At 46.1% G+C, this 25,007-nt stretch overlaps 1 protein-coding gene and 1 pseudogene across 2 annotated transcripts in view; one reads left to right on the top strand and one right to left on the bottom strand.

Moving 5' to 3' along the window:
* The window catches only part of CCDC18 (coiled-coil domain containing 18), a 434,514-nt gene that overhangs the window by 338,478 nt on the left and 71,029 nt on the right, over positions 1–25,007 (bottom strand). For both annotated transcript variants that reach the window (XM_063939870.1, XM_063939871.1), the window contains exons 4-6: positions 13,667–13,816; positions 1,654–1,763; positions 1,360–1,479 (exon numbers count right to left, since the gene is read on the bottom strand). In XM_063939870.1, coding sequence (XP_063795940.1) covers positions 1,360–1,479; positions 1,654–1,763; positions 13,667–13,816 — 380 coding nt within the window. The remainder of the gene's footprint in view (positions 1–1,359; positions 1,480–1,653; positions 1,764–13,666; positions 13,817–25,007) is intronic.
* Positions 4,323–4,440, top strand: LOC134964891 (5S ribosomal RNA; annotated as a pseudogene).

Here is a 25,007-nt window from a genome sequence, read left to right on the forward strand (position 1 = left end):
TTTCCATCAGTATGTACTGCTGCACCTGTGTATAATGCCCACATGAACTCTTGGGCTTACATATTGTGTTTAAATCTGGCTCTGGTACTAGCCAGTGCCTCCTGAGACATTTACCTCACGGCACGTCCCTGCTATCATGAGTACGCTCTATCACACCACCTGTCCTGGATTCCTAGCAGAATCTAGATGTTGATAGTGGTCTACTTGTACAATCTCATCCTCAGGTTCTTGTTTTCCCACCTATTGATATGACTGACCTGAGTATGCCTGGGGCATAGGGAAATCTGTGCTGCCCAATTTGTTTACTGATGATTTAGCTTTCCCTCCAGTTTCCATCCATGGCTATGCATCTGTGCTTCCTGTTCCCGGGATCCTCTTAGGGCTCTCCAAGTGGCGTTTTTTGTTTTGTTTTTGTTACCCTCGGCTTTAATTGCCTAATTCCACGGGTCGGGATGGATAATCAGAAGACGGTGAGAGGCATTTCCACTCTTTATTTAAATTGCTCTTTTTCTTCCCTAGAAGCGGTATGGGGTGAAGCTGAATTTTCTTAGCTTTTCTATAGCGCCTTGGCTCCATGCTGGCCACTTTTAACTACGATTTAGATCTCACTCCTCACACTTAACGAAAATATCTGTGTAACACGATTATCTCCTAGCTTATTATGTTATTTGCAATTCATATTATACATGAATACAGGCTTGTTAGTAATTCTTTTATTTTCCTTTTGTTCCCTTTATATACTATGTCTACGATTGCTTTACTAGCATTGACTTCCTTAACATTCTTTTACTTTCTATAGCACGTGATTTGCTAAATCCGGCTGGCTTATACTGTAGTTGCTTAAACAATCTTTTTTGTTTTATATAGAATGCTCTACAACTGTGACTAATATCTCAATTTACAAAGTTCAAAAAATCAAATCTAGTACTCAAAGCAACAGGTTTCAGAACCTATGACATTCTCCATTAAGATCATTTCATATTGTCTCCCCTTTCTTTGTTTCCCCTCCTCAGAAATCCCTTTTTACCTGCTAACTATACGGTTTCGTTTTCCATATATTGAAGAGTGAGAAAGTGTATTGATATGTTATTTTCCTATTACGTATCTCGCTGGATGTACACCTTTATTTCTCTTTACTCATTGTCTGTAACCATGGTTGTACATCTTCAAGAATTTTCTTGCAATAAAACCAAAAAGAAATGAAAAAAGATGAAGATGCTTTGGGCAACTGCTCCACTTTATATCTCTCAGAGGCTTTATACAACACCAGGACTTGATACATCTCCCCCTAAAAGTATTTTCTAGTTCCTAAAAGAAAACAACAATAAAAGTAATATAAGTTTAGTACTTATGCCTCACCTTTTACATAGCTTATTACATTCATACAGCTCTATTTTCATTCTTTTCAATTCATTTCTGAACTTTTGTTCTTTCTCAGCCATTATACAGCGATTTTCCAGTAGCTTGTCTTCAGCAATCCTAAGAAATGAAAAGTAAGAACACTGGAGATGTCCTTTACTAAATCCATAGATGCTTCATGATAAATGTACACATCAATATGTTGTTGTTGCAATTAAACTGTACTATACTACTTGAAGGAAGCATGTATCAAAATATTTGAATAACAGTGCACTAATAACACAACAATGTTACCTTAGTGCCTTCTCCTGAGCTCCGGATTCTGCTTTCAAGCTTCCAATCTGTTCCTGAAGTCCAGGGATTCTAGACGTTCCAGGTCCAAAGGTAGACTCGTAAAAACGGACCTAAAAAAAGAGTGTTGATTACCTTTAATAAATAAATAGATATCCTACCAAGTAACATACAGGTTGAGTATCCCTTATCCAAAATGCTTGGGAACAGAAGTATTTTGGATATCCGTTTTTTTCCGTATTTTGGAATAATTGCATACCATAATGGGATATCATGGAGATGGGATGTAAGTCTAAGTACAGAATACATTTATGTTTCATATACACCTTCTACACACAGAGATTGGTGGAGTCTGCACAAGATCACTATCTAAATGCTTAATATTTAGAATGATATCATTAAAGCTATAGCTCTAGTGTAAACCAACGTATGGCCATATATCTAACAGATAATTGGTATTCGGCGCTGGGTTGGCGGAGCTCCCAGAAATAGTTCAGTAAACTATTTGTAAAAAAATGGTTCCCGTATAGTACCGGAGCCAAAGAGAAAAAAGAAAGACTATATGTCTCTTCTGGGGCACGCTTGTATTGAAAATTATGTAATGTGTTAAGTTTAAAATATAACTTTTATTAGTCACCTTCTTAAAATAATGGCTATGAGGCAAAAGAAGGGGATAAAGAAATAGCAAAAAAAGGAACAGCAAAAATGTAAGTAAATTTATCAATCCAAGTTAACATCAAATGTTGTAATACAAATTTGGCATGGTGGCTCTGTGAACGAAAATATGTATGTGTCTTTAATATTGATAAAATTATGTCTTCTTCCAAATTTAATACAAAATAAACTATGATAGAAATATAATAGGAAGAGAGAGGGAATATACAATATAATGTATACCGGGCTCCACCCTGATTGCTAATAGGGTATAGATTTCAGACAAATGAAAGGAAGTAATACTTGGTTCTAGGTCCTGTGTCCTTGGTTTGGATAAAAATACCTGCAGTACCCGGTATTCTCTGGTGGTCTCCCACCCAGGTACTGACCTGGCCCACAGTGCTTGGCTTCCAAGATCAGACGAGGTTGGGCATACTCAGTGTGGTTTGACCGCTGAGAGAAATCCCAAACTTTCCTGTAGGATTACTGGGTGCTCCTGAATCAAGATACCAGTGGTACCTGGTATTCGCTGATGGTCTCCCAACCAGGTGCTGAACCGGCCAACTTGGCTTAACTTCAAAGAAATCAGATAAAGTTAGGCCTCTTCCGTGTGGTTAGCCTTGGGTGGATAAGTCGCACCTAACAGCTGCTGGAAACCAAGTGGAAACCAAAAGAGCTAAGGGCTAAATGAGTCTGATCTGAGGTGTCTGTGGGAACTCCCCAGGTTTTGTGAGGAGTGCTGAGTGGATGATAGTGTGACACTGCTGTAAAAGAGGTTGAGTATTAAAGAATCAGGTCTGAGTTAAACACCACTTCTACTTTTTGATCATCTGCCTGGGCATCGAATGAAAAAATGAGAGGGTGGTGAGAAACGACACTGAGACAGAAGAAAGGTAGAGGAACACTTCTACTGTCCTGTTTTGTAACAAAATGGTGCTCTGTTTACATATTGCATTGCAGAGCCACCAGGATTGTTTGAACAGAATGAGAGAGAGTTCCAGAAATCCCATATAAGTGGGAATGTTCTTAAGAGATTAACTGTTTGTATATAGAAAAATACTCAGGTGATAATTTGTGATAAATCACGTGTTTGATCCACAACTGCGCAATACAGTCAGCAACACAATAAATCAATTTCCGATTTGCAGTGTATCAAAAAGTCACTTATCAAAAAAGGATGGAGAAAAGAGAATGCTCGTATCTGTGGGAAAGGTAATTAAATATAAACACTTGTCTTATGCATATATAAAAAACCCAAAATAAGGGCTGAACCTATTAGGAACCATGAATGGGTGGTTAGTAAGTAGTAATAAATTTATGATGAGTCCTGGACATTGATGCGGCTTGTTGGTGAGTATGGCATATTCCCTTGTTACCGTATATTCCTGGTTGGTGATGGAAAAATATGTATATCTCTCATTTGCTTTGTTCACTTGTCAAAAATATGTATAGTCACACAATTGGTTAATGCAGAAGTGAATGAAAGGAGCAAAAACAGATTACCAGGGAAAACGGGTCCGCTGAAAAAAGTCAGAAATGCCCTGTGACCTACTAATAGGTGGAGGGGTGGAATACCCCCTTGGGTCGCTGGACGCCGCTCCTGAGTGTCCGTGGTGAAGGGTGAGCCCAGCAGTGAGACGCCGGTGTCCGCCGACCGGAAGTTCGGAACCGGAAGTGACGTACGTTTCGCTCGGGAGAGCTTGTTCACTGGTTCCCACAGACACCTCAGATCAGACTCATTTAGCCCTTAGCTCTTTGGTTTCCACTTGGTTTCCAGCAGCTATTAGGTGCAACTTATCCACCCAAGGCTAACCACACGGAAGAGGCCTAACTTTATCTGATTTCTTTGAAGTTAAGCCAAGTGGGCCGGTTCAGCACCTGGTTGGGAGACCATCAGCGAATACCAGGTACCACTGGTATCTTGATTCAGGAGCACCCAGTAATCCTACAGGAAAGTTTGGGATTTCTCTCAGAGCCCACAACACATGGGTCCTGATGTCATCAGGTGCGATATATCTACCTGCGGTCAAACCACACTGAGTATGCACAACCTCGTCTGATCTTGGAAGCCAAGCACTGTGGGCCAGGTCAGTACCTGGGTGGGAGACCACCAGAGAATACCGGGTACTGCAGGTATTTTTATCCAAACCAAGGACACAGGACCTAGAACCAAGTATTACTTCCTTTCATTTGTCTGAAATCTATACCATATTAGCAATCAGGGTGGAGCCCGGTATACATTATATTGTATGTTCCCTCTCTTTTCCTGGTATATTTCTATCATAGTTTATTTTGTATTAAATTTGGAAGAAGACATCATTTTCTCAATATTGGAGACACATACATATTTTCGTTCTCAGAGCCACCATGAAAAATTTGTATTACAACATTTGATGTTTACTTGGATTGATAAATTGACTTTAATTTTTGCTATTCCTTTTTTTGCTATTTCTTTATCCCCTTCTTTTGCCTCATAGCCATTATTTTAAGAGGGTTACTAATAAAAGTTATATTTTAAACTTAACACATTACATAATTTTCAATACAAGCGTGCCCCAGAAGAGACATATAGTCTTTCTTTTTTCTCTTTGGCTCCGGTACTATACGGGAACCATTTTTTTTTACAAATAGTTTACCTTCTACACACAGCCTGAAGGTAATTTTAGCCAATATTTTTAATAACTTTGTGCATTAAACAAAGTGTGTGTACATTCACACAATTCATTTATGTTTCATATACACCTTATACACACAGCCTGATGGTCATTTAATACAATATGTTTTAATAAAACTGTGTATTAAACAAAGTTTGTGTACATTGTGCCATCAGAAAACAAAGGTTTCACTATCTCCATCTCACTCAAAAAATTCCGTATTTCGGAAAAATTCTGTATTTCTGAAAATTTGGGTATGGGATACTCAACCTGTTTTGTATGTATGAAAGACCTTACTCAATGGTAGGGAAAAGCAGCAATGTATAGAGGGAGAATTGTAGTTATTAGAAAGATAACCCTTTAATACATCAATAAAAGTAAAATGTTACAATTTAACTGTTTTGATCAAAATATGACCAATACCTCATACCTTCACTTTGTTACATATAGATTTGTGCCTTTGTTTTATATCCATGTGGGTATTTAGGTTACTAGGCATCTGGTATTTTGGACAGTATGGAACTAAAAAAATAAATATAATTAGCACTTATAGCAAATCTAAAGGCCCATACACACTTGACGATAAAATGAACGACGTCGTTCATTTCAGCCCTCATCAACGACGTCGCTCATTATATCGTCAAGTGTGTATGCATCCGACGACCACCGATGCGCGGCCCCGCGGGACGTTAACGACCCTCGCTTATCTGTGGAGCATGTATGCTCAATTTCCACTATGGTCGTTACCGACCAGAGACATCGTTGAATGTGTATGGTGTGAAAGACCAACGACCAAGCCACTGTTCACCAGCCCTGTTCCCAGCTCATTAGTTTAATAAACTGTTCAGCTTGGATGCTTCAACGATGAATGGTCTTTGGTCTTTCGTCTTTGGTCGTTGGTAGTGTGTATGCTCATGTCGTTTGCTCAGCTGTTCAAGGGAAGTCGTTAACGACGGTCGTTAACGATGTGTGCATCGTCAAGTGTGTATGGGCCTTTAGAGTCACATAAAATAAATACAAAGGGAATGGGAGAATATAGATTTCCCTCCCTAGTAGAAGTGGCAAGGCAATATGCAGATTACACATGGGATAAACCAGTATACATGACGTGTATAACAAATATCAAGCATGTGTAGCTAGATATAAAGTGCCACATGCTGGAAACGATCGCACCCAGTTGGTGAGGTGTGAGCCACTGATGGTTGGTATAAGCAGTGAATCTCCGGATTAATACACTGCCCGATCTCCATAGCAATACCGGGGAGATGAGTAGTCCAAGGTGAGGAATTGCTGCATCCAGACTAGTAGCGCCGACGCGTTTCGAGCCAATCTGGGCTCTTTTTCAAGGCAGATAGATGCGGTGCAGTGCTGGTAGTCTCTTATAGGTCCTTTGTGGTGTTATTACAAAAATGTGTGGTCCCGCGACTTCCTGTTGGTGGCATTGCGACTTCTGTTTGATATTTGACACAACGTCATTTATACTCGTTTATCCCATGTGTCAATGGGAAATTGCCTTGCCACTTCTGCTAAGGAGGGAAGTCTTAAAACTCTATTCATCCACTCCTCTTTGTATTTGTTTTATGTGACTCTTATATTTGCTGTAAGTGCAAAACTACCAAGCACCTAACTGGTCAGTAGCCATTTTGTACATATTTCCTATAATAATGTAAATAAACCAAAATAAAATCTTACATTTGAATGACTGAGCAGTACGGATGGTGTAATGGTCAGCATTACTGCCTCACAGCACTGAGGTCATGGGTTCGATTCTCACCATGGCAATAACTGTGTGGAGTTTGTATATTCTCCCCATACTTGTGTGGGTTTCCTCCGGTTGCCTCCCACAATCCAAAAATATACTGGTAGCTTAACTGGCTACCAACAAAATTAACCCTTGTGTGAATGTGTGTGCGCCTACATGTTATAGGGAATATAGATTGTAAGCTCCACTGGGGCAGGGACTGATGTGAATGACCAAATATTCTCTGTAAAGCGCTGCACAATATGTATGCGCTATATAAATAACTGGTAATAATAACTGATATTTTCAACAAAACCAACAATGTTCGAAATCATAGGTACTGTACTTTAGAAACAAAATTGAATGCCATGTTTCAAAAGTATAAAACCTTAGACCATCTATTCACAACCAACAAGTCCTTAAAAATCTGCAAATTGACACTAAATAAGAATTTTGCAGAGGACTCTTTGTGGAAAGCAAAATTGCTACTGACATGAAAATCCTGTATTTTTTCACATGAACGTGCACCTATCCGGGATTTTGGTCAGTGGAAACGGCTACAAGTTAAAATTCCCGGGTAAAGTGACCTGGGATTTTTACCCTGGTCACAAGCAGGGTATTTAGCGGGTCTTTCCTTGGTGAGCTGCAGTGGAAACAGCTCTTACCTGGGATTTTCAACCGAGGAATTTCGAAAAAGCGCTGATTAGTCCCTCCTGGGCGCTGGCAGCTGATGTCATTGCCCAGGGACCAGAGGAGACGCTGGGAGAGACTTGTCTACATGCTGATCGCTGTTGGGAGAGCTGGGCACAGGCTACAGATTGGGCGCTGGGCACAGATGGCAGAGCACAGAGAGGACTCTGGAGAGGCTGGTTTACAAGCTGGTCGCTGTTAGGAGTGCTGGACACAGAGCTGGTCACACAGGCTACAGATTGGACGTTGGGCACAGGTGACAGAGCACAGAGAGGGAGCTGGTCACACAGAGAGAAAGCAGAAGGAGAGTTGCTATGACAACACAGGTTTTACTGTGTTTTACCGTGTTTTTAAGAGTTTGAGAGTGTGGGCTGGCTCCTCCCTTTATGCCCCTCCAACCAGACTCAGTCCAGAAACTGTGCCCGAGGAGACGGACAACTTTGAGAGAAAGATTTTACACAGATAGTGGCGAGATTCACACCAGCTCACACAAACAAGGCAAACCAAGCTAACTAGCTTGAAATATCAGCAACGGCTGAACAAGATTACTTAACCAAGTAACAAAACAGTACTCAACGAAGAACTAAGCAGTGCTGAACTCAGTAACCACTGCAGGATCACGAAGCGCTGGGCGGGTGCCCAGCATCCTCTACGGACTACGAGAAAAGGATTTACCAGTAGGTAATTAAAATCCTATTGTCTCTTGCGTCAACGAGGAGGCTGGGGTCCACATTAGTACCATGGGGATGTACCAAAGCTCCCAGAACGGGAGGGAGAGCGCGGAGGCTCCTGCAGAACCGATTGACCAAACTTCAGGTCCTCAGCGGCCAAGGTATCGAACTTGTAGAATTTTGCAAACGTGTTCGACCCCGACCAAGTAGCCGCTCGGCAAAGCTGTAAAGCCGAGACTCCCCGGGCAGCCGCCCTGGAAGAACCCACCTTACAAGTAGAGTGGGCCTTAACTCACGTAGGACACAGGAATCCTGCCGTAGAATACGCATGCTGGATAGTGAACCTGATCAAGCGAGAGATCGTCTGCCTAGAAGCAGGACACCCAAGTTTCTTGGGATCATACAGGACAAACAGAGAGTCCGATTTTCTGTGTCGAGTAGTCCTCTTTACATAGATTTTCAGAGCCCTTACAACATCCAAGGACTTTGGTGAAATTGAGGAGTCAGTAGCAACTGGCACCACAATAGGTTGGTTGATATGAAATGCCGACACAACCTTCGGAAGGAACTGCTGACATGTCCGGAGCTCAGCTCAATCTTCATGGTAGACCAAGTAGGGGCTCTTACAAGACAAAATCCCCAGCTCCGACACACTTCTAGCAGAAGGTAAGGCCAACAAAGTGACAGCGTTCCATGTGAGAAATTTGACCTCAACCTCCTGTAGAGGCTTGAACCAATCCAATTGGAGAAACTGTAGCACCACGTTAAGATCCCATGGTGCCGTAGGCGGCACAAAGGGAGGCTGGATGTGCAGAACCCCTTTCAAAAAGGTCTGAACCTCAGGGAGGGAAGCCAACTGTTTCTGGAAGAAAATGGATAGGGCCGAAATCTGGACCTTTACGGATCCCAACCTCAGGCCCATATCCACACCTGCTTGCAGGAAGAGGAGAAACCGTCCCAGTTGAAACTCCACCATAGGAAACTTCTTGGACTCACACCAAGATACATATTTTTTCCAAATAAGATGGTAATGTTTAGACGTTACTCCTTTATGAAGCCTGTATCAGGGTAGGAATAACCTTGTTCGGAATGCCCTTCCGAGCTAATATCTGGCATTCAACCTTCATGCCGTCAAACGTAGCCGCGGTAAGTCTTGATAAGCGAATGGCCCCTGCTGCAGCAGGTCCTCCCGAACAGGAAGAGGCCTCGGCTCTTCTAGCAGTAGATCCAGAAGATCCACGTAACAAGCCCTTCTTGGCCGGTTCAGAGCAATGAGGATCGTCTGAACTGTTGTTCTCCTTATGAGTTTTAGAACTCTTGGAATGAGTGGAAGTGGAGGAAACACGTACACCGAACGGAACAGCCACAAAGTCACTAGGGCGTCCACCGTCACGGCTTGCGGGTCCCGCCGAAGCTTCTTGTTGAGACGAGAGGCCATCATGTCTATTTGAGATACACCCAAAGATCTGTTACCTCCGTGAACACCTCCGGATGGAGTCCCCACTCTCCTGGATGGTGATCGTGTCTGCTGAGGAAGTCTGCTTCCCAGTTGTCTACTCCCGGAATGAAGATTGCGGACAGCGCCAACGAGTGTTTTTCCGCCCAGAGGATGATTCTTGTTACCTCTGACATTGCAGCTCTGCTCTTAGTTCTGCCCTGTCGGTTTATGTAAGCCACTATCATTACATTGTCCGACTGCACTTGAATGGCTCAATCTCGCAGAAGATGGGCCGCTTGGAGAAGACCATTGTAGACAGCTTAGTTCCAGCATGTTTATTGGAAGGTTTCCCCCGGAGTGACTGCGCCCCAGCCCCGGAGACTTGCATCCATGGTTAGAAGGATCCAGTCCTGAATCCCGAACCTGCGGCCATCCAGAAGGTGAGGTAGTTGTAGCCACCAGAGGAGTAAAATCCTGGCTTTTGGCGACAGACGTATTCTCTGGTGCATGTGTAGATGAGATCCCGACCGCTTGTCCAGGAGATCCAGTTGGAAGGGCCGAGCATGAAACATTCCGGACCATTGTTTTTATCACCAACACTTTCTCCTCCGGAAGAAACACCCACTGCACCTCTGTGTCGAGGATCATTCCCAGAAAAGACAACCTCCTTGTCGGCTCCAAATGTGGTTTTGGAAGATTCAGGATCCAACCGTGTTCCCTGAGCAGATGAGTCGTGAGAACAATGGACTGCAACAACCTCTCCCTGGACGATGCCTTTATCAGCAGATCGACCAGATATGGGATTACGTTCACCCCTTGTTTGCGGAGGAGAACCATCATCTCTACCATCACCTTGGTGAACACCCTCGGTGCCGTGGAGAGGCCGAATGGCAGTGCCTGGAACGGATAGTGACAGTCTAACAGTGCGAATCGGAGATAACCCTGATGCGGCGGCCAAATTGGAATGTGGAGGTACGCATCCTTGATATCCAGGGTAACCAGGAACTCCCCCCTCCTCCAGACCTGCGATCACCGCTCTCAAAGACTCCATTTTAAATTTGAACTCCCTCAGATAGGGGTTTAACATTTTCAAATTCAAAATTGGCCTGACCGAGCCATCCGGTATCGGAACCATGAAAAGGTTTGAACAGTAACCCTTGTTTTGTATCTGAGGTGGAACTGGGACAATGACCTTTGACTTCTCCAATTTTTGGATGGCTTCCTGTAGGACAGCCCTGTCTGCCAATAAAGCTGGTAAGCCTGATTTGAAGAATCGGTGACGCGGGAGTTCTTGAAACTCCAGCCTGTACCCCTGGGACACAATCTCCTGCACCCAGGGGTCCAGGCCGGATGACACCCACACGTGGCTGTACCGTCTGAGCCTCGCCCCCACCGGCCCTTCCTCCAGGCCGTGCAGTCCACTCTCATGCTGAGGATTTTGATGTACCAGGAGCAGGCTTCTGGTCTTGGGAACCTGCAGTAGCAGGTTTTTTGGATTTTGCACGACCTCCTCTAAAGAAGGTGTTAGAAGGCTTGGCCTTTTTGTTTTTTCTGTCCGAAAGGACTGTGATGGGAATAAAGAAAAAGGTTTCTTCATAGCAGGTGTAGCTGAGGGAAGAAAAGGTGACTTACCCACAGTTGCCGTGGAAATCCACGCATCCAACGCTTCCCCAAATAGAGCCTGACCTGTGTATGGTAGGTTCTCCACACCTCTCCTGGATTCCTCGTCAGCAGACCATTGGCGTAGCCAGAGTCCTCTGCGAGCCGAGACAGACATGGACGATATCCCTGCAGCCATCGAACCCAGGTCTTTCATGGATTCCACCATAAATCTTGCAAAGTCCTGTATGTTACGTAAAAACAATTCAACGTCACTTTTATCAATTGAATCCAATTCCTCAAGTAACGTGCCTGACCACTTTACTATAGCTTTAGAGATCCATGCACAGGCAATAGTAGGTCGTATATCGCCCCTAAAGCTGTGTATATGGATTTGAGCGTAGTGTCAATTTTGCGATCAGCCGTTTCTTTTAACGCGGTAGATCCTTGGACAGGTAAAACCACCTTCTTTGACAGTCTGAAAACAGATGCGTCAACTATGGGTGGGTTTTCCCATTTCTTTCTATCGTCCTAAGGAAAGGGAAAAGTAACCAGAACCTTTCTGGGGATCTGGAATGTTTTCTCCGGGTTTTCCCAGGATTTCTCAAATATAGCGTTTAATTCTTTAGACGCAGGGAAGCTTAGCGAGACTTTCTTATTATCCGTGAAGTAAGCCTCCTCAACCTGCTCAGGTGTTGCGTCAGTAATAGTCAACACATCTCTAATAGCTTCAATCATCAACTGCACCCCTTTTGCAAGAGATGCCGCTCCCCTCAGCACATCCCCCTCACCGTCTGCCGTGTCAGAATCAGTATCCGTGTCACCTTGCATAATCTGGGCAAGAGCACATTTTTGAGAGTGTATGCTAGGGGGCCCTGGAGGAACAGAACCGGACCATACAGCCATAGAGTTTTGTAAAACCTGAGTTGCTGTCTCAGTTTGCGCTACCCTAGCAGAAATCTGAGAGATCATACCCTTAAGAGAGGCTAACCACTCAGGCTCCTTAGCAGGAATCTGTGCTAAAACAGTGCAATCCTGATTACATGGAATGGGGTCATCCTGAGAGGACATATCCTCTGCAGGATATGACACAGAGTCCCTAGACATGGCCAGTTTGGGACAACAAACACTCCACACACACACACAGGGAAAAGGCAGACAGAGTTTCCCCCCAAGAATGCCAAGAAACCCACAAAGATTGGAGCCAACCCACACACAGCGCTTTTTAGATATAGGGAAAACCACTGTCCAGCGCTTACTGTGCACCTTAATAGGTAACACAGTACACATACACCGCCCCCCCCCCCCCTTCCTACAATCCCCTGGTTACAGTACAAGATAGCTGGAGTTGATAAGGAGGAACAGCTCTCCCTGTCAGCGTCTCTGCATGCAGGAAAAATGGCGCTGAACACTGCTGGGTCCGCTCTGAGGAGAAGCTCCGCCCCCTTCCATGGTGCTGATTCCCGCTCTCTGGTTCTTTTTACTGGCCTGAGGAATATCTGCTGGCAGTGACCTGGGGTCCCAGACAGGCTTCTGACCAGTGTAGGGTGCAGGCGCTGGCTCAGGACGCCCCTCAAAGCGCCGCACAATGTACCGCTGAGCCCCGGAGCGCAGTTAGTACTTCACACCGGCTCCCCGCTTGCCAGGGGACCGGTGACTCACTCGCCACTGAAGTCTTCTGGCTCTGTAAGAGGGTGGCGGCATGCTGCGGGGGTGAGCGATCACCTGTGGCGGCGAACGTTCATTCCCCTCAGGAGCTCAGTGTCCTGTCAGCGGAGACAGTGGCTCAGACCCCTTAGGGCAGACACTACTCCCCCCCCCTTTGTCCCACGAAGCAGGCAGGCTGTTGCCAGCAGCCTCCCTGTGCCTAAACTCTATTAAAATAAAAAAAAAACAGAGAAACTCCTATGGAGCTCCCCTAGCTGTGACCGGCTCCTCCGGGCACATTTTCTAAACAGAGTCTGGTAGGAGGGGCATAGAGGGAGGCGCCAGCTCACACTATTAAACTCTTAAAGTGCCGATGGCTCCTGGTGGACCCATCTATACCCCGTGGTACTAATGTGAACCCCAGCATCCTCTAGGACGTAAGAGAAACCCGGGAATAGAGTGCAGTGGAAACGGGGACATTGGAGTGAGACCTGGTACTGGGTCAGACCCGGGATTTTGGTGGAAAAGCAGTATTATTTGCACAGTATTGCCAATAGCCCTAGATAACATAATACTGCAGGAAAGGTAGGAAACAAACAAAAACCTAAAAAGGTAAAACAAATAAAAAATTATTTTGTAATGTATCTATGGGCAGTGTGGTTGTGAGACCTCATGTCAGAAAAGGACAGATTCCTTGTGATTTCTATTATGGAGCTTCAGTAAACATTAACAGAAAAAGTAATCTGCAAAAGGCGACCTACAGGCTTAATATTTGCATTTGGTTAGGTAATCAAGAGCATATTTTACAAAAAGATTTTTTGGCAGAAACTTAACACATGGATTTGGTGCATCTCTAATATTAGTATTTTATAACATAACATATTATAATTTAACAAGATGACATCAAAATTCATTTGAATACCTTTGATTTGGATTTTGCAAGTTCCTCTTGCACAGATTCCATTTTCTTCAGAAGAGAGTGGTTTTGTGAGATCAAAGAAGCATTTTGCTCCCGAAGAGAACTAAGTTTCTCTACCAACTTCTCTTGTTCATTGTTTCTGAGTGACCCAGCCTGCAAAGTATAATACTTTTATTTATATACTGTAGCGGGACTCAAAGTCGCTTTACAGACATCAAAAACACAGTACATAGGACAAAGCATGTAGTTTTACAGCAAGTAGAAAAACCAGACAGAAATGATTAAAACAACAAAACCAGACAGTATCTCATGGGACTAACATCCTCAGATACATATCCCAAATGTCAAACGAATCTAGCCGACCTATACCATTGTTTGTGGGATTGCCCTATTATCAGGGGTTTTTGGTTAAGAATTAAACGTGATGCAGAGACCTTGTTAAATAATGATATTCCCTTCTCACAAGAGTGGGCTATATTTGGATTTCCCCCCAAAACTCAACGCTTCACTAAAGGAGGCAAGAATCTTTTACTAGCCCTAAGTTCTGCAGCTAAAAAAAAACATTTTACAAAACTGGATACACCCTAGCACCCCCATCTTTTTTCCTATACAAGGAAAAACCACCACATTTTTCGGATGGACTGGGTGGTAACCATGTTTAACAAAGTAAAATGTGTGTGTAGATTCTTTGATGTATGGGAGAGTTACGTTGCACAACTACCTATTTTAACACGTAAGACAATCCATAATAGCTTGCACTTGACTAATTGGTATTGCCTGAGAATTCTGGACAGTGATCCCCCAATCATTTTGTGAACACCCAGATTTTACAGAAAATATTAAGACATGAGCGGCGAGCCTCACATGATCTATTTCACATAATATTGCTGTATAATCTATACAGTAAACCTTCACACTTAACTGTATGATATTTCATTAGGGTGGTCTTCTGTTTGCCGGCGGCCGGGCTCCCGACGACCAGCATACCGGTGCCGGAATCCTGACCGCCGGCATACCGACATCTTTTCTCTCTCTTGGGGGTCCACGACCCCCCTTGAGCGAGAATACACCGTGCCCGCAGCGTGGCCAGCGCAGCGAGCCCGCAAGGGGCTCATTTGCGCTCGGCCAGCTGTTGTATTTGTTAATCCACCACTCAGCACTGAAATGTTCTTACAATGTAAAGTTTTACAATGTTGTACGAATCTATACTGTGCATTATATAATGACATATGCTTCAATAAAACAAAGTAAAAACAGAACAAAACGAAAAACCTAGAGAGCACAATAAGCATATTGCGGGGAAGGTGCAGACATTCTGGGTAAGAAGTTCCACAAGTTATACACTCCACCCACAAAGACGTCCAGGTGAGGCAGCTGTCTTGGGCGCACTACGTAGGATTACTCTGGGTGAAATAGGTTACGCCCAGAAGAGATGACACAAAAATAAGAATTTACTTACCGATAATTCTATTTCTCGGAGTCCGTAGTGGATGCTGGGGTTCCTGAAAGGACCATGGGGAATAGCGGCTCCGCAGGAGACAGGGCACAAAAAAGTAAAGCTTTACTAGGTCAGGTGGTGTGCACTGGCTCCTCCCCCTATGACCCTCCTCCAGACTCCAGTTAGGTACTGTGCCCGGACGAGCATACACAATAAGGGAGGCATTTTGAATCCCGGGTAAGACTCATACCAGCCACACCAATCACACCGTACAACTTGTGATCTAAACCCAGTTAACAGTATGACAACAGAAAGGGCCTCTTAAAGATGGCTCCTTAACAATAACCCGAATTAGTTAACAATAACTATGTACAAGTATTGCAGATAATCCGCACTTGGGATGGGCGCCCAGCATCCACTACGGACTCCGAGAAATAGAATTATCGGTAAGTAAATTCTTATTTTCTCTATCGTCCTAAGTGGATGCTGGGGTTCCTGAAAGGACCATGGGGATTATACCAAAGCTCCCAAACGGGCGGGAGAGTGCGGATGACTCTGCAGCACCGAATGAGAGAACTCCAGGTCCTCCTTTGCCAGGGTATCAAATTTGTAAAATTTTACAAACGTGTTCTCCCCCGACCACGTAGCTGCTCGGCAGAGTTGTAATGCCGAGACCCCTCGGGCAGCCGCCCAAGATGAGCCCACCTTCCTTGTGGAGTGGGCTTTTACAGTTTTAGGCTGTGGCAGGCCTGCCACAGAATGTGCAAGTTGAATTGTGTTACAAATCCAACGAGCAATCGACTGCTTAGAAGCAGGTGCGCCCAACTTGTTGGGTGCATACAATATAAACAGCGAGTCAGATTTTCTGACTCCAGCCGTCCTTGCAATGTATATTTTTAAGGCTCTGACAACGTCCAACAACTTGGAGTCCTCCAAGTCGCTAGTGGCCGCAGGCACCACAATAGGTTGGTTCAGATGAAATGCTGATACCACTTTAGGGAGAAAATGCGGACGAGTCCGCAGTTCTGCCCTATCCGAATGGAAGATTAGATAAGGACTTTTATAAGATAAAGCCGCCAATTCAGATACTCTCCTGGCAGAGGCCAGGGCTAGTAACATAGTCACTTTCAATGTGAGATATTTCAAATCCACCTTTTTCAATGGTTCAAACCAATGGGATTTGAGGAAATCTAAAACTACATTTAGATCCCACGGTGCCACCGGAGGCACCACAGGAGGCTGTATATGCAGTACTCCCTTGACAAAAGTCTGGACCTCAGGGACAGAGGCCAATTCTTTTTGGAAGAATATTGACAGGGCCGAAATTTGAACCTTAATGGATCCCAATTTGAGACCCATAGATAATCCTGATTGCAGGAAATGTAGGAAACGACCCAGTTGGAATTCCTCCGTCGGAACCCTCCGATCCTCGCACCACGCTACATATTTTCGCCAAATGCGGTGATAATGTTTCACGGTGACTTCCTTCCGTGCCTTAATCAAGGTAGGAATGACTTCTTCTGGAATGCCTTTCCCTTTTAGGATCTGGCGTTCAACCGCCATGCCGTCAAACGCAGCCGCGGTAAGTCTTGAAAAAGACAGGGACCCTGCTGTAGCAGGTCCCTTCTCAGAGGTAGAGGCCACGGTTCGTCCGTGAGCATCTCTTGAAGTTCCGGATACCAAGTCCTTCTCGGCCAATCCGGAACCACTAGTATTGTTCTTACTCTTCTTTGCCGTATGATCTTCAATACCTTTGGTATGAGCGGCAGAGGAGGAAACACATACACTGACTGGTACACCCAAGGAGTTACCAGTGCGTCCACAGCTATTGCCTGTGGATCTCTTGACCTGGCGCAATATTTGTCCAGTTTCTTGTTGAGGCGAGACGCCATCATGTCTACAATTGGTCTTTCCCAACGGTCTATTAACATGTTGAAGACTTCTGGATGTAGACCCCACTCTCCCGGATGAAGATCGTGTCTGCTGAGGAAGTCTGCTTCCCAGTTGTCCACGCCCGGGATGAACACTGCTGACAGTGCTATCACGTGATTCTCCGCCCAGCGAAGAATCTTGGCAGCTTCTGCCATTGCACTCCTGCTTCTTGTGCCGCCCTGCCTGTTTACATGGGCGACCGCCGTGATGTTGTCCGACTGAATCAACACCGGCTTTCCTTGCAGGAGAAGTTCCGCCTGGCTTAGAGCATTGTAGATTGCTCTTAGTTCCAGAATGTTTATGTGAAGAGACTTTTCCAGACTCGTCCATACTCCCTGGAAGTTTCTTCCTTGTGTGACTGCTCCCCAGCCTCTCAGGCTGGCGTCCGTGGTCACCAGGATCCAATCCTGAATGCCGAATCTGCGGCCTTCTAATAGGTGAGCCTTCTGCAACCACCACAGAAGTGACACCCTTGTCTTTGGTGACAGGGTTATTCGCAGGTGCATCTGCAGATGCGACCCTGACCATTTGTCCAACAGATCCCTTTGGAATATTCTTGCATGGAATCTGCCGAATGGAATTGCTTCGTAAGAAGCCACCATTTTTCCCAGGACTCTTGTGCATTGATGTACTGACACTTTTCCTGGTTTTAGGAGGTTCCTGACCAGATCGGATAACTCCTTGGCTTTTTCCTCTGGAAGGAAAACCTTTTTCTGAACCGTGTCCAGAATCATTCCTAGGAACAGCAGACGAGTTGTCGGGATTAAATGGGATTTTGGAATATTCAGAATCCACCCGTGTTGTCTTAGCACCTCTTGAGATAGTGCTAAAGCTGTCTCCAGCTGTTCTCTGGACCTTGCCCTTATTAGGAGATCGTCCAAGTATGGGATAACTAATACGCCTTTTCTTCGAAGAAGAATCATCATCTCGGCCATTACCTTGGTAAAGACCCGAGGCGCCGTGGACAATCCGAACGGCAGCGTCTGAAACTGATAGTGACAGTTTTGAACAATGAACCTGAGGTACCCCTGGTGTGCGGGGTAAATCGGAACGTGTAGATACGCATCCTTGATGTCCAAGGATACCATAAAGTCCCCTTCTTCCAGGTTCGCTATCACTGCTCTGAGTGACTCCATCTTGAACTTGAACTTTTTTATGTAGAGGTTCAAGGACTTCAGATTTAGAATAGGCCTTACCGAGCCATCCGGCTTCGGTACCACAAATAGAGTGGAATAATACCCCTTTCCTTGTTGTAATAGGGGTACTTTGACTATCACCTGCTGAGCGTACAGCTTGTGAATGGCTTCCAACACCCTCTCCCTTTCGGAAGAGACGGTTGGTAAGGCAGACTTCAGGAAACGATGAGGAGGATCCGTCTCTAATTCCAACCTGTACCCCTGAGATATTATCTGCAGGATCCAGGGGTCTACCTGCGAGTGAGCCCACTGCGCGCTGTAATTTTTGAGACGGCCCCCCACTGTCCCCGAGTCCGCTTGAGAGGCCCCAGCGTCATGCTGAGGTTTTTGCAGGAGCCGGGGAGGGCTTCTGTTCCTGGGAAGGAGCTGCCTGTTGGTGTCTCTTCCCTCTTCCTCTGCCTCGTGGCAGGTACGACAAGCCCTTTGCTCTCTTATTTTTGTAGGAGCGAAAAGGCTGCGGTTGAAAGGTCGGTGCCTTTCTCTGTTGGGGAGTGACTTGAGGTAAAAAAGTGGATTTCCCGGCAGTAGCCGTGGCCACCAAGTCTGATAGACCAACTCCAAATAACTCCTCCCCTTTATACGGCAAAACCTCCATGTGACGTTTTGAATCCGCATCGCCTGTCCACTGTCGTGTCCATAAGGCTCTTCTGGCTGAAATGGACATAGCACTCACCCGAGATGCCAGTGTGCAAATATCCCTCTGTGCATCACGCATATAGATAAATGCATCCTTTATTTGTTCTAACGACAGTAAAACATTGTCCCTATCTAGGGTATCAATATTTTCAATCAGGGATTCTGACCAAACTACTCCAGCACTGCACATCCAGGCAGTTGCTATAGCTGGTCGTAGTATAACACCTGCATGTGTGTATATATTCTTTTGAATAACTTCCATCTTTCTATCTGATGGATCCTTAAGTGCGGCCGTCTCAGGAGAGGGTAACGCCACTTGTTTGGATAAGCGTGTGAGCGCCTTGTCCACCTTAGGGGGTGTTTCCCAGCGCGCCCTAACCTCTGGCGGGAAAGGGTATAATGCCAATAACTTTTTTGAAATTATCAACTTTTTATCAGGAGCAACCCACGCTTCATCACACACGTCATTTAATTCTTCTGATTCAGGAAAAACTGTTTGTAGTTTTTTCACACCATACATAATACCCTGTTTTACGGTATCTGTAGTATCAGCTAAATGTAACGTCTCCTTCATTGCCAAAATCATATAACGTGTGGCCCTACTGGAAAATACGTTTGAATTTCTACCGTCGTCACTGGAATCAGTGCCCGTGTCTGGGTCTGTGTCGACCGACTGAGGCAAAGGGCGTTTTACAGCCCCTGACGGTGTTTGAGGCGCCTGGACAGGCATTAATTGATTGTCCGGCCGCCTCATGTCCTCAACTGACTGTTTAAGGGAAGATAAACCATCACGTAATTCCACAAATAAAGGCATCCATTCTGGTGTCGACCCCCTGGGGGGTGACATCTGCATATTTGGCAATTGCTCCGCCTCCACACCAATATCGTCCTCATACATGTCGACACCACGTACCGACACACACCGCAAACTCACAGGGAATGCTCTAATGAAGACAGGACCCACTAGCCCTTTTGGGGAGACAGAGGGAGAATCTGCCAGCACACACCACAAAGCGCTATATATACAAGGGATATCCTTATATTAAGTGCTCCCTTATAGCTGCTTTAATATATATATATATAGCCATTAATGTGCCCCCCCTCTCTGTTTTACCCTGTTTCTGTAGTGCAGTGCAGGGGAGAGACCTGGGAGCCGTTCTGACCAGCGGAGCTGTGACAGAAAATGGCGCCGTGTGCTGAGGAGATAGGCCCCGCCCCTTTTTCGGCGGGTTCTTCTCCCGCTATTTTTCCAGTCAGGCAGGGGTTAAATATCTCCATATAGCCCCTATGGGCTATATGTGAGGTATTTTTAGCCTTGTATAAGGTTTATATTTGCCTCTCAGAGCGCCCCCCCCCAGCGCTCTGCACCCTCAGTGACTGCCCAGTGAAGTGTGCTGAGAGGAAAATGGCGCACAGCTGCAGTGCTGTGCGCTACCTTATGAAGACTGAGGAGTCTTCAGCCGCCGGTTTCCGGACCTCTTCACGCTTCAGCATCTGCAAGGGGGTCGGCGGCGCGGCTCCGGGACCGGACTCCACGGCTGGGCCTGTGTTCGATCCCTCTGGAGCTAATGGTGTCCAGTAGCCAAGCAGCAAATCCACTCTGCATGCAGGTGAGTTTACTACTTTCCCCCTAAGTCCCACGTTGCAGTGATCCTGTTGCCAGCAGGACTCACTGTAAAGAAAAAAAAAAACCTAAACTAAACTTTCTCTAAGCAGCTCTTTAGGAGAGCCACCTAGATTGCACCCTTCTCGTTCGGGCACAAAATCTAACTGGAGTCTGGAGGAGGGTCATAGGGGGAGGAGCCAGTGCACACCACCTGACCTAGTAAAGCTTTACTTTTTTGTGCCCTGTCTCCTGCGGAGCCGCTATTCCCCATGGTCCTTTCAGGAACCCCAGCATCCACTTAGGACGATAGAGAAATAGGGTGGCTGCAGAGTCCTAATGCTTGGAGTAGGGTCCAAACATAGGAGGTAATTCAGATCTGATCGCTGCTTTTTCGCACAACTGGCGATCAGGTCCAAACTGCGCATGCATATGTACCGCAATGCGCAGGCGCGTCAGACAGCTACAACGGGCATCGCCGGTCACTGACGGGATGGTGCGAAGGATCCATTCGCGCGGGCGAACGCAAGGTGATTGACAGGAAGAGGGCATTTGTGGGTGGCAACTGACGGTTTACAGGGAGCGTCTGGATTAACACAGGCGTGTCCAAGCGTTTTGAGGGAAGGTGTCTGACGTCAGCTCCGGCACCGATCAGCAGGATTCAATCGCACTGGAAGAGTAAGTCCTGGGCTGCGCAGAGACTGCACAAACTGATTTTTAGCAGCTCTGCTAACACATAGGAACGCATACCTGCACAGCAAAAATGGGTCTGGGACTCAGGATCGACAGCAAAAAGGTCGACAAACATTAGGTAGACGCCAATTGGTCGACACACCTTAGGTCGACATGGACAAAAGGTCGACAGGAACAAGGTCGACATGGAAAAAGGTTGACATGAGGTTGTTTTTTTTTTGGGTGTCGTTTTCTTCGTAGAGTGACCGGGAACCCCAATTAGTGCACTGCGTCCCCTCGCATGGCATGCTTCGGGCATGGTGCCTTCGCTCCGCTACCGCTTCGCTCGGCACAGATTAACGTTCCAATCGTAGTCCACGTGGATCGTTAAGTATGAAAAGGTTCCAAAAAAGAAAAAAACCGTGAAAAACTCATGTCGACCTTTTTCCATGTCGACCTTGTTCCTGTCGACCTTTTGTCCATGTCGACCTTTTGTCCATGTCGACCTAAGGTTTGTCGACCAATTGGCGTCGACCTAAGGTTTGTCGACCTTTTTGCTGTCGATCTGGAGTCCGGATACCGCAAAAATACACACCCCCTGTAGGCGGCGACTATATGATCGCAGGACAGCAAAAAACGCAGCCCAGCGATCAGATCTGAATTACCCCCCCAAAGCCATCAGGTCTATATATTTTCGATCTCGTCCATGAATGTACCAGGTGAGGCAGCCATATTCGGCTCACTACAAAACGTTACACTGTTGGAGAAAAGCCATACAGGAACCAAGGCACATCTGGGAAAACTGACACGTGTATGGTAGTATAGTATCTCCTATATAATAGCCCAGATCTGTGACTCTGTACCTGTGTCTCTAACGCTGGGCGTGGCTAGCAGCTCTCATTGGGTTAGTGGCAGGTCTATCACAACCAGTCCACAGCTGATTGGGCGAGAAACGCCCTCCCACACAGGTTACATCCAATGGGAGGCTATGCCCTTTGGCTGCTGTGTTTTCCCAGAGCAGGATTAACAATGGGACTGATGGAGCTGCAGCTCCAGCCCCACAACCCAAAATAGGCCCACTGCATCTGCAGCATCATACCCTCCAACAATTTACACATAAAAATGAATACAAATTTGAAAAGGCGCGTGGCCACGGGTACAGCGGTGTGGCAACGCCCCTTTTCCTATACTTCCAGTGGAAGTTTGGGGGGGTCAAAAATCGGTACAGACCATAAAAAAAAGGGACTGTACCTGCCAAAAAGGTACAGCTGGAGGGTATGCCACTGCATCTGCAGCAAGTCTCTGTGCTGTAGATAGGGGGGGAAAAAAAAACTTCTACTGCAGCATCCTATGTCCTGCTGCCAGTCCCATACCCTCCAACTGTACATTTTTGGCAGGTACAGTGCCTTTTTTTTATGGTCTGTACAGATTTTTGGCTCTCCAAACTTCCATTGAAAGTATAGGAAAAGGGGCGTGGCCACGCCACTTTACCCGTGGTCATGCCCCCTTTTCGAATTTGTACCGATTTTTATGTGTAAATTGTTGGAGGGTATGCAGTCTACCTGCCCCCTCCGACATCAACAGTCCCCACTCCCTAGCCACAGCGCAGGTGGAACAAAAACTGCTGCAGCCACCGGCATAGATGTATTTGAAAGCGGCGCAGCGGAAGGCTTTCATAGCCCTCCCTGCGCCGCATACTCTCTGAGCCCCGGAGCCTCCTCGGTGCGTGATGTCACAGAAGTGCCTCCCCGCCACAGCCGCGCCCAGGTCCCCAGAGGCCCTGACTCCGCAACACAGCACCTGGGCTGCCGGCCTGGAAGCCCTGAGATGGCTAATGTAACGGGTAGAGTGGGTGATATCACGGAGGGTAATGTCTGGACGCTGAATCAATGTAAAAGGTGACATTGGTGTGCAGTAAGGGCCGGTGCTAGGGTGTTCGGCGCCCCCCTGCAAATTATAAATTTGCACCCTCGCATACATTACAAAGGCACAGCGCACATAATACCCCCTGTAGTAGAGACAATTACACATGTAACGCCCCCTGTACCAGTGACGCTTACACACGTAAAGCCTCCCTGTACCAGTGCCGCTTACACACGTAACACCTCCCTGTACCAGTGCCGCTTACACACGTAACGCCTCCTGTACCAGTGACGCTTACACACATTATGCCGCAGTCACACATACACACACAACATACACATATAACGAGATTTATGGTAAGAACTTACCGTTGTTAAATCTCTTTCTGCGAGGTACACTGGGCTCCACAGGGAATGACACTGGGGTGTAGAGTAGGATCTTGATCCGAGGCACCAACAGGCTCAAAGCTTTGACTGTTCCCAGAATGTATAGCGCCGCCTCCTCTATAACCCCGCCTCCATGCACAGGATCTCAGTTTTTGTTAACCAGTCCAATGCAGTAGCAGGCAAAAGAGACAACGGTTAGTAGCCACATACACTACATTCTCATGATAGGAGAAAGTGTCAGCGGCTAATGATATACCAACCCAAAGAAGCTAAGTGCGTCAGGGTGGGTGCCCTGTGGAGCCCAGTGTACCTCGCAGAAAGAGATTTAACAATGGTAAGTTCTTACCATAAAACTCGTTTTCTGCTGCGGGGTACACTGGGCTCCAAAGGGACTGACATTGGGGATGTCCTAAAGCAGTTCTTTATGGAAAGGGAATGCACTGTAGCGGGCACAAGAACCCGGCGTCCAAAGGAAGCATCCTGGGAGGCGGAAGTATCGAAGGCATAAAACCTTATGAACGTGTTCACTGAGGACCACGTAGCCGCCTTGCATAATTGTTCAAGAGTCGCACCACGGCGGGCCGCCCAAGAAGGTCCAACCGACCGAGTAGAATGGGCCTTTATGGTAACAGGAGCTGGAAGGCCAGCCTGTACATAAGCATGTGCAATCACCATTCTAATCAATCTGGTTAGGGTCTGCTTGTGAGCAGGCCAGCCACGTTTGTGAAAACCAAACAGAACAAAGAGAGAGTCCAACTTCCTAATGGAGGCAGTTCTCTTCAGGTATATACAGAGACCCGTACCACATCCAAAGACCGCTCTTTGGAAGACAATTCAGGAGAGGCAAAGGCAGGAACCACAATCTCCTGATTGAGGTGGAAAGAAGACACCACCTTAGGTAAATACCCGGGACGTGTTCTAAGAACCACCCAGATATGGTGACCTACAAGATAAGGCACCCAAATCCGACAGCCGTCTAGCAGAGGCAATAGCCAGCAGAAACAAAACCTTAAGAGAAAGCCACTTAAGGTCTGCCGATCAAAGGGACTCAAACGGAGACTCTTGCAATGCCTCTAGAACCTTCGACAAGTCCCAAGAAGCCACAGGCGGGACATAAGGAGGTTGGATCTGCAACACACCCTGAGTGAACGTATGAACATCAGGTAAAGTTGCAATTTTTCTCTGGAACCAAACAGACAAGGTAGAAATATGAACCTTGATGGAGGCCAGACGAAGGCCCAAGTCCAGGCCCTGTTGTAGACAGGCCAAAATTTTGACCGTACAAAACTTGTAAGCGTCATGATTATTAGCTGCGCACCAAGCAAAGTAAGAATTCCAAACCCTATGGTACATCCAAGCAAAAGCCGGTATCCGGGCCTTCAACATAGTTTGAATAAACGCCTCAGACAAACCTTTGGCCCTCAAGCCGTCACCACCACGCAATGTGGGATAAGCCCCAGCACCATTGCCCTTTGTAGCTGACATATCCGAAAGCTCAATACAAGGCAACACAGTACAATATCAGCAGCACAATACATGTCAAGAACCCCTTGCAGTGTATCAGCACAAACAGGGAATTCAAGAGCTATATGGTGACTAGAAAACAGAGAAAAATACA

This window comes from Pseudophryne corroboree, chromosome 9 (genome assembly GCF_028390025.1).
Source record: "Pseudophryne corroboree isolate aPseCor3 chromosome 9, aPseCor3.hap2, whole genome shotgun sequence".
Taxonomy (NCBI): domain Eukaryota; kingdom Metazoa; phylum Chordata; class Amphibia; order Anura; family Myobatrachidae; genus Pseudophryne; species Pseudophryne corroboree.